Here is a 16,986-nt window from a genome sequence, read left to right as displayed (position 1 = left end):
AATCACCGATACAACAATGGAATAGACGAATACTCACGCCAATTGGCCGAGTGACAATTGTTAAAACTTTTATTTTGCCAAAACTTAACCATTTATTTATTTCTCTTCCCTCACCAAAATGTGAAAAAATAACTTTACTTTGTAAAGATTTATTTGAATTTATATGGAAATCAAAATGTGATAAAGTAAAAAGAGTTGTTGTATCTCAAGATTACTTATCTGGGGGCTTAAAAATGGTTAATGTAGACTTTTTCATCAAGTCATTAAAATGTTCTTGGATTAAGAAACCAAAACCAAAAACAACAAGCCATGGTTAGATATATTCTTAACAATTAATGGTAGAGACGTTGTAAATGAAATATTTGATTTTGGTGATGCATATATCTCAGATATTTTGATACCTAAAAATAATGATTTTTGGAATGATGTTTTTACCTCATGGCTATATGTCATGAAGAATACTGAAAATGAATTGTATGCAAAAAACAATTTCTCAAATGTTCCAGTATGGTTTAATTCCAATATAAGGATTAATAACAACAGTGTTTTCTACAAAAAATGGTATCAAAATGGTGTTAAAAATGTTGGTGATTTTTTATCAAACGAAGGTAATTTTTTAACGAAAAACATGTTTCAGCAAAAGTTCAATATCTCAAGAATATGTATAATGCAATACAATAGTATTACTACTGCTATTTCCAGTTTTTTGAAATGTATGTCATTGAACAAAAATGTTGTTGAAAGTAGATGTGGTCCATATCTATCTTTTTATTTTGAAAATATTTTACTAAATGAGAAATGTACAAAAGTGATTTATAATTGTATAAACAAGAACAATGCAATAACAAATGGAATGAAGAGTTGTCTCCACATGGACTTGATAATATATGTATACAAGATGTGTTTAGAATTTGTTTTAAAATTACTATGGATTCCTCATTACAATGGTTACAATACAGAACCCTTCACAGGATTCTTCCTGTATGTTACTACCTTATAAAATCAAAATTAAAACCGATGACTGTTGTAGATTTTGTGGCAATGAAATAGAAACTATACTGCATATGTTTGTTATGTGTGAAAAAATATTACCTCTGTGGAGAAATTTTAGCATGCATATATACACAACAACATCTAATAGAGTCGGTTTTAATGTTACTAATATTATTTTAGGCGAGACTCCATTAAATGTAAATAACAAGGTAATACATTTTATTATATTATGTTGCAAACAGTATATTTTTTCATGATTGTTGCAAAGTAGAATTCCAAATATGTGTGGCCTTCTTAGTCATTTAAGAATGAAATATTACATTTAAAGGTGTGTAGCAATACACAATTCAAAATTGTTAATTTTTGATAACCAGTGGTCGCTCTGGAAAAATATTTTTGAACAAAACTAGTTGAGTTATATTTCATCTTTCTATTTTTTTTAGTATTAAGAGCAGAAATTGAATTGATTAAGTTATTCCATTTACCTGTGTAAATTTTAAAGCATATTTATATTTATAGCACTTTACTAATGTGAATGTGTGTGCATGTATGAATGGGTGGTGAAAGGAAAATAAAATTCATTGTAAAACCTGTATATATCTTAAAAGTGTTTATGAAAATACAATGAATAAATGTTAATTAAAAAAATAATAATAATGGATAAAATCAACTTAAGTCAGTACTTCAGCATTAATCATTTTAAAAGAAAATATATAGATATGTATTCTATAAATAGGGCATATCCGAATTCTATTTCACTTCAGATATCTGAGTAAGTGCTTTAAAAAACCCCGAAGAAATCTCGATTTAAATATAATTCTTCTCGAATATTTTCAGATTAGTCGGTATATTTTTAACACTTTCTTTCAGGCTTAGCGCTTTTCAGTACTTTGATTTTTATATTAGAGAGGTAGTAAAAACATTTTCAAATCCAAGATTTGTGTCTGAGACTTTATTTTAATAAGCCAGATAGATTTTAAACACAAAATATTATTATAATAACTTTATAAATTGTACATAAATACACGAACAGTTTTTTTCGGGCTTCTAATGTTTCGCGTCATTAGTCATCATACCCGCATTTGTGGAGTCACGTGATGTAGATTGTCGTCGCAGATCGTGTATTTCTTTCGTCTGTCCGGAACGCATCCCGAACGTCCTATTCGCACTGTACCAATGAAATGCACGAGGATATTCCGGGTAAACATCATGGCGGACAATACATTGATTTTATTTTTCGTCGCTGAACTGGATGATGACGATGAGGATAATCAAAACACCTACGATGCTGAATCAATTACCGCAATAGTTGCTTCATCAACGTGAGTGCACGACTCTTTAATAAATGCGCGTTGCTTAACTATAAAGCGAGTTTTTGTTAGGTGATGTAATTTCGAGGGGGTGGGGGGTTACTGTCTCCTTTCGAAAAGGGGGGGGGGGGAGTTGGTTGAGCCCCCCCCCCCCCCCCTCCCATTTTTGCATTCTTCAAAAATGATAATAAATTAACCGAAACTGAAAATAAAAGATTATTTTTACACAACTAAAACATGTATGGTAGGTTAGAAAGTGAATGTACAAAACAACAACTATACTCAAATTTTATATTTTAGAACCTAGCAACTACTTGAAAAAATAATAACATTTTTACCTCTAGTTTACCTTTTCTTTCAGTGCCCGCCAGGAGAAAATTAAGATAAGTGGATACGTGGATGAAGTAGTACCTCAGTACCTTTTGGATGATTTTAAACGTTTCTTTAGAGTGACAAGAACAACCTTTGAAACTATTTGTGAAAATATTCAGATGTATCAAGTGCTTCTTCCAAGTTGGACAGGAGGCAGAGAGCATATACCTATTTTCAAGCAACTTCTAATCGTATTATGGTACGTTGCAAGCCAAGAAACACTAAACCGTATTGCCGACAGATTTGATATTGCTGAAGTGTTTGTGGTACGATGTAGAAATCGTGTTTTTCATGTTTTCTTGACTTACTTAAAAACAAAGTTCATTACGTGGCCCCAAGAAGGAGTTCACAGGCAAGAAGTTTTAGATGGTTTTGAAAGGAAAGCTAACTTCCCAGGTGTGTTAGGTGCTATCGACGGTACACATATAAAAATAAAAGCACCAAAGCAACACCCAGAGACATATGTCAATCGAAAAGGGTACCACTCTGTGATTTTGCAGGCAGTATGTAGGGAAGATATGCGGTTCACACATGTTGTTGCAGGTAGCGTTGGCAGTTGTCATGATGCAAGGGTGCTGAGAACATCTGATCTCTGGGAAAATGGACCCGCGAGGTGTGGTGATGCTCACATTATAGGGGATGCTGCATATCCTCTCAGGAATTGGCTATTGACCCCTTACAGAGATAATGGACATTTAACCCCAACTCAACGCCACTATAATACATGCCTGTCAACTACCCGAGTAACAGTTGAGCGTGCATTTGGTGTGTACAAAGGTAGATTTCGAAGATTACAATATGTAGACACTCACAAAGTTGAAACTGCTGTTGACTTAATTATTGTTTGCTGCATTCTACACAATATTTGTATTCTGAACGAAGATGAAATGATAGACTACTTCGAAGATGATAATGCGGTAAATCATAATCCTCTGCCGAGAAATCAGGCAGGTGGAAATGCTGAAGCAAATGCCAAACGCGATAATATTGCAAACAGTCTTTGAACTTAAGAAGTGTTTGAACCTTTTTAAAGATTTCTTTCTTGCCCGGGCGTGTCATGTAATTGCAAAATAATGTACTTTTAAATTACAAAGACATAATTTTGTAACATTTATGTGTTGTTTGGAAAAACTCATTAAAGCATCATTAATCCATGCCGATTTAAACTCTTAATATGATTACTGTATACAAGGAAATTTTTGCTCACAGTTGATGGGTGAATTTTAAAAGGGTCATATTAAAAAAGATTACAAACATTATATAGTGAAAATTGACTATAGGCATCATGCGCGGATCCAGAAATTTTTTCCAGGGGGGGTCCGAAGGATAATTGTGTTTGCCAGGGGGGGTCCGAGGCATATTTCCGCGATAATTTTACTATGTAAATTTAATAAATTTTCATTTTCCAGGGGGGGTCGGGACCCCCCCGACCCCCCCTCTAGATCCGCGCATGGGCATATTTGAAACTGATGAAACATGCTTTAGTAATATTGGGTGAAAAAAAGATGGGCAAAAATAACCCTGTATATAATAATGACATGTACGATCTAGTCTAAAGATTAGATTATTGATTTTCTTTAATAACACTTGAGCATGAAAACAAAGACTAAGTTAATTAACTTTTAATCAAAGTGAAAATTTTCAACAAAAAACAATGTATTGTATATGTACCATAGTTTTTATTAAACAAAAGTATCAGTAAGAAATTGAGTATTTTCTCTGATATAACAAAAAACAATATCTATCTAAAGAAGACATCGAGTATTTTCTCCAAGATATCACAAAAACAATATATATTTTTAACAATCCTAAAAATAAGGAATCGAGTATTTTCTCTCATATAACAAAAAACATTATGCATAAAGAATGTAAAAATGGCACTCAGATGCATCACAAAAATCATCAACAGAACAATCAAATCTGCCAGAAAAAGTACAAGGACAATTTTGACTAGTAAAAAATAGCATTTCAATGGAACAACTTGAACTACAAGTTAAGTACACAAGAATGTTTTCAAATTGGCCTTGTCACATTGTAAAAAACACAAACAATAATGCAATTACTGATTACACTCTAAATTCACATTTTAAAATTACAGTTCTGGAAAATCTTCCTTTTTTAAAATGTTTTACCTGATAGACACATACAAAAATAATGAACTGTGAATTTAAATAGAGAATTTCTTAATTTTAATAGTTATTTGTTTTAAATTTCAAAGTGAGAACATATTTTGTTTAAACTATTGTACATTTACACATATTAAATGTAACTCCAGTTAACATGTCCTTGTATTGTGCGTGTACTCTTAAAATTTCATGGCTTGTACAGTTTTAAAACCTGTTGTATTTCAGACCTGCATACTGGACAAGATTTTAGTTTACTGGCACAACTTCTACATGCCAACATGTGGCCACACTCAACAAATGCACATTCAATTTTATTTTCATCTTCCATGCATATCTTGCAAACATCAGTATCTGTAAAACATAAATTTGCAATAATACATGCGACATACAAAATTTGAAACCAAACCAAAATGCATTTGCTATTGATACAAACAAGAAAAATTTAATTATGGAAGTATTACAGAAAAGTATAGATTTTAATGCAAATAATCGTCAGTTGAAACAAAAAAAATTTCTATTTTTTTTTGGGGGGGGGGTGTTGTTTCAAGATTCTAATTATCACATTTGGCATCCCATTTTTACATACCACTATATACAGACTGAGAGTTTACTTGTAATCGTGTGTTCTGTTAAAAAAAATTAAGCAAATACCGGTATGAAGGGAAAAAAATCACAACTAACAAATCAGCATTGGATAGGTATACACCCTATAAGGCCAGTATTCTATGTTTTGAACAATTAAACCCTTCTACTTTTTTGCATCATTGGCTCCTTTTTTAAGCAACTCAAGGAAACCGCCAAAGATTTCCATGCGTTCATTGTGCATTTTCTCCTTTCTTTGACACTCGTCATCATACCTTTTCTGTTGGGTGTCCATGAAATTTTTAAGGACTTCAACAACTTCATTTGACCTTTTTCTCTTTGGTTTTGGCTCATATTCAGTAGATTCCTTTTTTACTTTCTTAGAAGCGCTACTACTTGAATTTTCTGATTCTGCATCAGACTCATTTTCAGTTAAATTTTGTTGGTTATCAGTTGCAGTTAAACTTGCAGCTATAGGTTTTGAAGCTTTTGAATTACCACTACCAGAGGACACAACATAGGACTCTGCAATGTTTGGCTTTTCAGCCATGAAAGCCAACTCTTTATCATATGGGTGATATTTGGGATTCCTTCCCGATTTCTTGTTATGGTCATGCACATTTTTTAATCCCCTCAAAAGGGTTTTCCATCTCCCCTCGCATTGCGCACCTGACATTTTATGTCCTTTACCACTTAAAACTTTACTTATTTGATCCCACATTGATTTCTTTCTTAGCTTTCCACTGTTTAGCAAATCCATTCTACTTTTGTATTCTTCAATCAAAAGGAGTGTAGCTGGCCTGGTCCAAAACATACCTTGACCTTGATCTTGACCTTCTGAAGTTGAAGCGCTGGATGCTGTTGATTCCTCTGCAGAGACAAAAGATCAAAATTGTGACAGTGTAACTTTTATATAAAAGTAAAATTCCCTTGTTTATGTAATTTTGCTATGCATATGAAACAATTACAAGTATTGTTTTGCTTATTAGTATGTTTGGGATGCATTATCCTGCTTGAGAATTCTTTACTCACATGGAGATGTCACTTTTTGTTAAATTTAAATTTAATATATTGATACCTTTAATGCTAGGTTGAGCCTGGACACAGACATGATTTGCAAAAATGTCCATACTGTAAAACACCTTTTTACAGTTTTGGCATTCAAACATAGTTCTTCTTCTTTCTTGTGGGGTTGTATTCATCTCTAATACAACGTCCTCTGCCTCTTCAACACTAGTTCCAATGCCAATAGGTTTTCTTTTATTGCCTAGATAAATTTAAAAATAAGATTAAGCTATACAAATAATATTGACCATCTTAAAAAAACTCAGTGTTTGCTCACTTTCAACCATGTGATGAAATTATGGGCTGGTAAGTAATGTGAATATGTTTTGACATTGATTAAATCCTCTCCCCCCCCCCCCCCCCAAAAAAAAAAAATAAATTCCTCAGTTGAGAATACGACGAAGGTTCAGGGACCTGTTTTACAAAAGAACTTACAATAAAGTCGTAAAAATTTAAAGTCTCACAAGTCATCAATGGTGCAAAATTGATATCAAATCATTCTTTTTGAAGTATCATAGGCCCTGCTACAGGTATATTTTACTGTTTAATTTATCAGTAACTAATGAATAATTAGTATTTTTAAATTAAGCCATATTCTTTTGTAAAACGCAACCCTGGGATTCTGTTTTATTAGTAAGTGAGGAATAACTCAAATTATTTCCTCCTCCAGAAACTCCAAAAGGCACCTGAGGTTTCGATAGCGTGTTAAAAAAATATCGAGACGATAATTTCTAAGAAATCAATCACATCCGTGTAATCAGTTTGTACTTTCATTAAGCCTTAAAATAAGCTGCTGCAGGAGATCCTCAATGGAATACACTTTATAAATAGGACGAAACTGCGATGTATAAACTACTATACAACAATGCTTGGGAGATAATACAAATAAAGCTTTTATTCACATTTTCTTACATCCAATCCAGAAATATGTCGCTTTATAAGATAATAACATTTTATGATTTTAAATAATTTGTTAAATAATTTGTTTACCTGTGCAATTATGAGCCGTGAATAAGCCCATTTTATCAAAACACATTCCACAAGATGAACACATAAACACAGTTGCCGCCATTTTTACGAGGTGACGTAGTCAACCTCGTTTAGTCAGCGTTCAATTCCAAATGTCTTTCCGCCAATTTACTGCTATATTCATTTTGGTTAAATATTTTTCATTTGACGAATTTTACATACATCTGTTGCTAGATAGTGAAAGAATATTTGATCCTTTTCAAAACTGATATGAAAACTTGTTATCGTTCTGATTCAGAAAAAGCAGTAAATGATTGAATTTTAATTTGTTTACTTTTATCCTTTCGTTATAAAAAAGAGTCCGCGAGGAAATGTAAAAATTGGCGTTGAAAAAGGGATTATTTGTTACTAAATGAACATGTTCTTAAATGTCATGATTTATAATAGTCAATCCATGTGCGCAATTATTATGACACCGCATATCCAATAAAAGTATTAATCGGACAGCATGATTGCACGATCCAGTATTTGTTTACAGTGTATCGTAGTGGATTCTGGGAAGAAACGTCGTTTCCCGCGCTTCTGTCTGGAAAATATGCTAATTAGCCGAATAACTTCCCCAAACAAATTAGTCCATTATTGTTGTGTACACAAAAGAGCGATATATACTTAAATTAATTAGTTTCGTAGGAAATTCAAAAGCAACAAATACAGATATAGAACTGCATTGCTGATATTCGCTCTACTTTTAAATAATCATGCGCGCCACGCCGAGTTGTTGACAAAACAGAACCATTTACGGGTGCGTCGATTTACCCAAATGGACCCAAATGGAACGTAAAATGACCCAAATGGACCCAAATGGACCCAAATGGAGCACAAATGGACCCAAATGGAAACCCAAATGGAAACAAATGGACCCAAATGGAATCACAAATGGAAATAGAATGGCATAATTGAAGATTTTATTTAATAATTTCAATCATTATTTTTAATAAATGAGTTTTTTTTTATTGAAATTTTAAAAAAAACAACAACATTGAACAACATTTTTCTTATAATTCTACATCAAATATTTACAGCACTTGGTACCACTTAACTATTAATAAAATCATATATTAACATTGTAACTACATCGTTTTAGAAACAGAAATAAGACTGTATTTAGAAACTGTTCCTATCGTGTTAAACACGACGCCCTACCAGGGCCCGGACTCAGTTACCTCAAACAATCTTATTCTAAAACAATTTCATTAATAAGTTTTTATAGGTACCACTTTACTATTAATAAATCATATATTAACATTGTAACTACATCGTTGTACAAACAGAAATATCAGACTGTATTTAGAAACTGTTCCTATCGTGTTAAACACGACGCTCTACCAAGGCCCGGACTCAGTTACCTCAAACAATCTTACTCAAGAACAATTCTATTATAGTATAATAAGTTCTTTTATGAAAAAAGTCATAAATTTTTATTATCATAATGATTTTTCACAAGTCACTATTTGGTTTGTCACACTCGGTGGTATTTGGTTTGTCATATTTGATGTCACATATGATGGTTGAATCAGATATTTCGATATGATTATATATCAACAGTTATATCAATAGTTATATATAAATTCATTTATCAATAAAAAATCATTAACAACACAAGAAAATGTCGTTTTAGAATTTATATTTATTGATTATTCATCATGTAATTGAAATTATTAAATAAAATCTACGATTATGCCATTCGATTTCCATTTGTTTCCATTTGTGATTCCATTTGGGTCCATTTGTTTCCATTTGGGTTTCCATTTGGGTCCATTTGGGTCCATTTGGGTCATTTTACGTTCCATTTGGGTCCATTTGGGTCCATTTGGGTAAATCGACGCACCGTAGATTTACAACCGAGGAATACAACCGAAGTTTTCAGCATTGTGCCCTTCCACATATCATCCAAGCCCATCCAAGGTATATTTAGCTTTAATTCCAATATCAAAAGATATATAAAGAACGATCTTATATGTATATTATTTATTTGAAGGCTGAATGGGGGGCTGAATGAAATTCGTGTTAACTTTCGCTGCCCTATTGACATGTTTTGGTTTGAGACGCGTTCGTTAAAGTCATAATTATTTGTTATGTAGGGTTTTGAATTATGGAATAATTATTATTCTAAATAAGAATAAGTATATTGTCTTGCACACGTTGTATGTAATACTTACTTCGATATTGGGAAATATACGATATTTTGTTGTTCAGAATTTTTTAAAGGAATTGATATATCGATATGCTGGGTTGAGTTTTTCCCCTTGATTATCAGATATAACGTTAAATTATTAAGAGCTTTTTAGGGTTTTCCGTTTTTCAACGGAAAACCCTTCTGTTATTCTACTGTTTCTTATTATTATTTTTTTTTTTTCCCGCAAATTTTGTGCACGAGATTTCTCGAACATTTTTTGTCTGATTGCTATGAAACTTTCAGGGTATGTAGATGATATTAATATCTCTAGACGTTTTTTTCAAATTTTTAAAATTCACTTCCGGTTATGAGTTATTGCCCTTTAATTGAAATTTGGGGGGTCTTTTGTCCAGAGTTGATCTCGGGAACTACAGACGATAGATGCATGAAATTTGGCGAAATTGTCGGTAACATTTTATAGTTTTGCTGGCATGAAAATTTTGGTAATTTCTTTGTTAGTTTTTGAACTATTTGTCGCCAAAGTTTAAGATTTTTTCGGGGCTGAAATTTTGTTGCTTTTTGTATTATAACCTTTAAACTAAAAATGTTTTGTTAATACATATAGAACAAAAGTTGTTTAGAATAACGAGAGCTTTCATTTAAAATTAAGAAAAAAGGGCTGGCCCCTATAATTAGGGGTCAGCAGCTCATACACGTATTTTTCTGATAGCAAAAATCGTTATCATTTTATGAAAAAAAATTAATTCAGTTATTGTTAATATATTAAATAATGTCATTTGGTATCAAATTAAACAAGTTCTGTGCTATATTTTTTTTCAAATTTCATAAAACAAATATGTGAGAATCGTACATGAACGAGTTAATATGTCTACACAGACACACAAGCGAACAAATGCCACATTAAGACCCAGGCATTTACTGCATTACGTTGTGTTGCGTCTTAGATAAATTGTTGTGATTCAATTTCATTTTTTTCATCTATATCATTTATGAATTCAATGAACACACATTATTTAAACGTTCTATGTGCAACTATTTGTCGGGGCGCCCCTGTTTGTAACCCCCGCGCGCGGCCGAATGTAAACAGTAACGAACGGCATTGTAGAAAAGAGAGAGCCGTAATGCAGAAGAGAAGTAGTGTATTCTTTCGGTGTACACATGCATTTTCAAGTTACTGTGAAACATATGAACATGCACAGGGAACAATACTACATATTTGTGTAAGGAGGGATATGTTCTCGTGTGAATCGTTTACGAGGAAATTCTGACAGCCACACTTCTGTCGACGATCAGCCGTTGATAAGCTACGAGTAATAAAGGAGAAAAGATGGACATTAAAGTGTGTGATTTATGTGGATGTTACTGAAGAAGGTGAGGCTTTTACTCCTTTTAAAGTTTCTTGTTAACTGGTTAAAATTTAGTATATAGTATAGATGTACATGTAAGTACGTGCACACTGTTAGATGTTTTTGTTATGGTGTGGGTGTTTGTTTACTAACGTGTAATTTTCCCATGTTTCATGGATGTTTAGACTCGCTCGAGGTTCATGGGGGACTGGAAAGGGTAACTGAATTTATCTATTTAAAAAAATAACAGATTGTGAATTTTCAACTCAAAATTCAAAGCAGGGTCTAATTAGAAACATATCATATATTCTTGTGCAGAAGACTCCAAATGTAGTCATGAATACCCTGTAGACATAACTTCAAGTAAATAAAATTGTATACTTCAGACTTCAGAGTTAAAACATGACTTTAATATCTTTATGATGCCGATCATTGTATCATTAAAGAGGTTTAGCAGACCAACGGGTACCCGGTACATGTACTTGTACATGTAGGTTACAAGTTAGAACTATGCCTACCATTCTACCAGTTCACATAATTTTTCTTGTTTAGCAGTTATGATGTGTACTTAAATTGTCCTTGTTAATGTTTTAAATGTAATTTTTTATTCTCTTTTTTTAATCTGACTACTGGCAGTACTGGCGTGCGAGCAGTTCTCGCCGAGGACCATTTCTCGCTGGTGCACTGTTACATCATATTTTCGTATATAATTTTATGTGTTGATAAAATGACGTAACAATGCACTGGTGAGAAATGGTACTCGGCGAGAACTGATCGCACGCCAATATTGATTAATTACAGACAAAATCTGAAGGTTGCGAGTGTTATTTTTTATTGAACAACATTGTTGAAAATAATTCTTTATATATGTGACGATCAGACCGGTTTGAATACCAGTGCCAGATAGCTCAGTTGGTAGAGCACCAGACTAGAGATTCAGGGGGCCCAGGTTCAAATCCCGGTTTGGTCCTTCATTATTTCTCCCATCCTGTTACAATATTGGTGTTGTGACCAACCCCTGGAACTAACAGGTTAACTTGATCCTGCCAGGGATGATCTTCGAGGGTGAAGATCATTTAAGGGGGAGGAATGTGACGGTCAGACTGGTTTGAATACCGGTGCCAGATACATGTAGCTCAGTTGGTAGAGCACTTGACTAGAGATTCAGAGGGCCAGGTTCGAATCCCACTTTGTTCCGTCGTTATTTCTCCCATCTTTTACATATACATGTATATCAGATATATGACAGATGATTAAGGTCATCACATGTTTTGCAAGGTGCAATAATTGTTAAAAACCTTTACTTTACAACAGAATACATTTAAGTGAATATTTATGTTTCTTGTTATTATTTGGTGTGGTTTTCTTGACAGTGTCGCATAAACAATTTACCCGCTCCTAAAACACAAACTTTCTTTTTGTGGATTCAGCTTACCGCTGATTGGCTGCTGTTGCAGCAGACAAATAAGATATGCACGCACAAAACACAATGAACTTATCAGAGAATGAGTTGAGTTGATTTAAACTGTTGGAATTTGGGTATTTTTTTTTAAAATGTATACTTGTGACAAAACATATATGTGGTACATACAGCTGTAGCTTTATGAAGAAAATTTTGGTTAGACCATATATACCTATCGTGCAAGTAAATGATATTTACAAAAAACTTGCAATTTATGGCGCACGAAATATATGCTAGTTTTATAAAGATTGACATACATGTAATGTACCACATTCTTTGAAAAATAATCTATTAAAAATTCTTCATTAAGTTTACTCTTACATGTTTTATGCTTATTACACGTAGTATTGTTTTTAAAACATGTAATTTATAAGAAAATAAACAAAAACCCTCGCTAAATTTATTTGCAAAAAAAAAAAACACAGTAGAATTGATAAAAAATTGGATACCAGAAGCTAATACCAGTACATGTACTTTGACGCTGTTCGGTGGGTAATATTCGTTTGTAATTTACGAATTGAAATATTGACTGTTGCACTACAAGTACGGTAATAAACTCTCTCTCTCTCAAACTCTCTCTCTTTCTCAATTTGATAAGTGTTTATACCTATGAAAATTTTTTAATATTATATTATGACTTGATATGCAAATTTTTGATCTTGTACTGCCTAAATGTTATGTCATGTATTGGGATATGTCATACTTATTACACTGCATGGTCAGTGTATTTTTTACAGAAATACTATGCATATGTTAATGTAAACACAGCTATTACTAGTACATGTATGTAAACACAGCTAATTATTTTTTTTATTTATTTCAGCTCAAAACAGACTCTTGTTACCACATGGCTTTTACCGGTACCTGTTGATTCTTGTGGGTCAGCTCCTGAGATTAACCTGTAACCTCTATCCACATGCATATTCCTTGTGTTCTACAGACTATTTACCGGTAATTCAAATTAAATCCGATAATGCATGAACAATAATGGAACTTGAAGAAAGCATCATGCCATGTTGTGGTTTGTGTTTGATAAGAAATTATGAAAACAAAATTAAGGCTGTTTAAAGAAATTCATAATTGCTGTGAAAATTTGTTTTTCAATAAAAGTATACAATTATGTTTCCTTTATTTTTTATTTCATAAAGATATTTAGATGTGTTTACATAATTGAAACCCCCCCCCCTATTTGATTGTCTGCATTAAGATTACATGTAGGATATGTAAATGTACATTTGACTTTGAAATAACATCTGCTATGATAATTACTTTTGAAATGAACAAGAAACAACCTATTTCTACCTCTAAGGTATATATGCATAAAAAAGTAGAAAAACATGTCAAATTTGAACATTTTTCATTGAAATCAACTCTGTCTCCAGCTACCTGGGTGTGTTTGAATTTAATTCTAATTTAAGGCAGATGTCTAACTTGTAGGTTGTAACTTACTGTTTTTAGCATGGTTAGAAGAAGACTAGAAATCAGAATAGATTAGATATTCACTAAATATGATTGGTAGCTTACTTTTTTCATGAAAACAAGAAATCACAAGCAGGACAGCTGTCTATTTGTTAATTAAAATGGTACAAATCATACAATAAACAAATAAAGATCAAATTTTAGAATCATTGATGATTGTTTTCAAATATGTGTGAGAAATGACTCAAGGAAATTGCCACACGTTTCATAAAATTAGGTAAAACATTTCAAACCATGACTTTTTATGAAAATCAAAAGATTGGGGGGTGGGGGGTATACATGTAAGGGTATTTCTAAGTGATGTGAAGCTTTTATCATGATTATATCATGTAGGCATATGTTGTATTGAATAAGGTTTCTTTTTAAAGGTGGTTGAACAAAAGTTGACCTCTATAAGGTCAGGTAAAGATGTTTTACTATGGAGAACCCTGTAAATCTGTGTTTATTAAAGGAAATTGGAAATGGTGGGTTCACTTAAATGGCCATATTTTTATTAAACCTCAATGGAATTGGCAATATGTGGTATTCTTTTTCTCAGAATTGCATTAGCTTTCTTATTCTAAGACAAACCGTCTTTTCATAAAAATGTTAGTGTACTAAGTTAAAGGTACAAGGAACAGTTTCGGATAAAGTACCGTCAATATTTTTGTAAAATTGAGAGTGACTGTACTTGAAGGTTTATTATTGTTGCGTAGATTCATGAAATGAATTTTAATGATTATCAATAGTTAGAGGGATGTCTCTTGTTGGAATTGGTAAGCAATATTAAGGCCCCTAATTTTAAGTACATGAGAAGCAGAAATAAATTGTGAAACTTGCGGCTATGACAGATATGTTGACTTTACAGTGAAATTGAAGGTTACAAACGGGAGGTTATATAACATGAAATGTAGGTGGATGGGATATTATATACCTATTTAGTATTTACTGGGTATGAGGACAATAGCAAGTTTATTGTCCCCCAAGACAGCAACTATTTAATGAGGCAAAGCCAAGGGAAATAGTTACTGTGGAATGGGACAATAAACTTGCTTTTGTCCGAATAGTCAGTTAATTGGTATTTCATTATACAGAAAACTTTATTTGTCAGGGATGCAAAATTTCTTGATGATAAACAAAGTAGAGTTAAATCAAACTTTGTATTTAATGCGGCGATCTTATTAAGTCAGAGGTGTTCCGAGTTTAAGGTGATATGGGACACTTCCATGTTGTGACGTATTGTTTATCGAAATAAACAATAAAATAAAGTGTAATTATATAAGTACATGTAGTTTCTTTTCAAAAATGGTCCCCTAACTCCTTAGCACAGTGGGTTAGAGGGTTTACTAGGAACCTGTAAGTCATGAGTTCGAATCCCGCTGGGGTTTTTACAATTTTTACCTTTTCAAATATTTTTAAAAGCTATTTTTTGGTTAAATATTGTAAAATTTGAAAATTGTAAACCGGTGAAAATTTTTCAATTATATAGTACTTTAATCCACATTAATATCGACAGATGTCCCATACCACCTTAAAAAGGAGGGAAATCAAATTCTGCTGATGAATGGTTTTGATGACTATTCACCATGGGCAGATAGCATGGATACTATTTTAAATTAGATAAAAAGGCATGTTTATGCGGGCGCCTTCTAGTGATCAATTTGTCCGTCTGTCCATCCGAGATGGCTTGACAGGAGCATAGCTTCTCTCCCCTTGGCCCAATCTGGCTCATACCTCATCCACAGGGTTCCTTTGGTTGAAGGATGTGCAGTGACCTTGAACCATGTTTTTAGGTATAAGGTTAAGGTCATAGCAGAATTATATATATAAAATCCTTGTCTGGGGCATATCTTTTTTCCCTTTGGTCCAATCTGGCTAATACTCACAGAGTGTCTCTATGGTTAAACGATGTGCAGTGAACTTGCATGAAATTTCTAGGTAACGGGTGAAGATCATATCGGATCATGCAAAAATCCTTTTTTGAGAGCATATATAATTTCTACTAACCCCTATTTGGCTCAGACTTCACATAAGCAGAGCTTTTGAGTAAAGGGTGAAAGGGTGTGTAGTGACCTTGAACCTATTTTCAGTGAAAAGAAACTGTGAAGGTCATACCAGAATTATATTTTTAAAAATCCTTGTCCGGAGTATATCTTCTCTCCCTTTGCTCCATTCAGCCTCATACTTCACCCTCATGATGCCTTTGTTCAAAATATATGCAATGACCTCGAATGATATTTGTAGATGAAGAGTCAAGGTCATATCAGATCACACAAAAATCCATATTTTAAGAGCATAGATATACTCTCCTTTTAGCCCCTATTTGGCTAATATTTTACCTTTACAGAGTTTATTGGTTAATGGCGTGCAGTGACCTTGAACCAAGTCTGTCAATGTGAAGGTCATAGCAGATCTTTTTAAAATTAGTTTTAAATAGTAGATTATTTTCCAAATATGCTTAATCTTGGTCAGATTGAACAAAAATGCATGTATGTTAGGGGGAATGAAATTGAATTAAAAGTTCTATGCCAGCTGGAAAAATTTCAAGTTATAGGTCAAGGTCAAAGCAGAATTCTCTGAAATAACATAAGCGGGGCCCTTTGAAATGTTCACCATTTCAATGTTGTCTGGTTCATAGTAATTTTACATAGAAAATATTCACAGAAGTACAGTAAAGTAAACTTTACATCGATAAGTTTCTGACAATTAATGACGCAACGAGCACACAGTACGAAAGGTCAACCTTTTGAAAAGCAGTGAAGAGGAAAAGTTGCTCAGAATTATGTTTTAAACAAAATTGATTTTTTACATAGATTTTAATTTTGCATTCTGGGTTAAGAAAAAAGATGTTAGTTCAAGGTAAAGTAAACTTGTACCTAAAATGAAGTCAAATTTGTTAAGTCGTACTTAAAAACACATTGTTTTTTTTTGTTAAGTCGTTCTTGAAATGGTTAAGGGTTTTTGGTTAAGTCGTACTTAAAAACATTCGGATCATGTTAAGTTGTACCAAGAATCATTCGATTTTTTTTTATCATTTTGTACTTAGGTTTCTTTGTTTCTAGATTAAGAACTCTGCTTCTTAGACGTACTTCTAGCGTTGCTTTCG

The 16,986-nt window shown here is 32.8% G+C and overlaps 2 protein-coding genes across 2 annotated transcripts; one reads left to right on the top strand and one right to left on the bottom strand.

Moving 5' to 3' along the window:
* The first annotated feature begins 2,148 nt into the window (after positions 1–2,148).
* On the top strand, positions 2,149–3,718 carry LOC128163704 (putative nuclease HARBI1). Its single transcript, XM_052827350.1, has 2 exons — positions 2,149–2,315; positions 2,665–3,718. The coding sequence occupies exons 1-2, from the start codon at positions 2,170–2,172 to the stop codon at positions 3,677–3,679; spliced, it is 1,161 nt and encodes a 386-aa protein (XP_052683310.1). The 5' UTR covers positions 2,149–2,169; the 3' UTR covers positions 3,680–3,718.
* A 1,595-nt stretch (positions 3,719–5,313) lies between these two features.
* Positions 5,314–7,520, bottom strand: LOC128163705 (uncharacterized). Its single transcript, XM_052827352.1, has 3 exons — positions 7,439–7,520; positions 6,462–6,650; positions 5,314–6,253 (listed from the first exon to the last, which is right to left on the bottom strand). Exons 1-3 carry the CDS (start codon positions 7,518–7,520, stop codon positions 5,550–5,552), a joined length of 975 nt encoding a protein of 324 aa, XP_052683312.1. The 3' UTR covers positions 5,314–5,549.
* Positions 7,521–16,986: the final 9,466 nt, after the last annotated feature.

The sequence above is a fragment of the Crassostrea angulata genome, chromosome 9 (genome assembly GCF_025612915.1).
Source record: "Crassostrea angulata isolate pt1a10 chromosome 9, ASM2561291v2, whole genome shotgun sequence".
NCBI classification, from domain to species: domain Eukaryota; kingdom Metazoa; phylum Mollusca; class Bivalvia; order Ostreida; family Ostreidae; genus Magallana; species Magallana angulata.
This window is presented reverse-complemented; position numbering and strand designations above follow the sequence as displayed.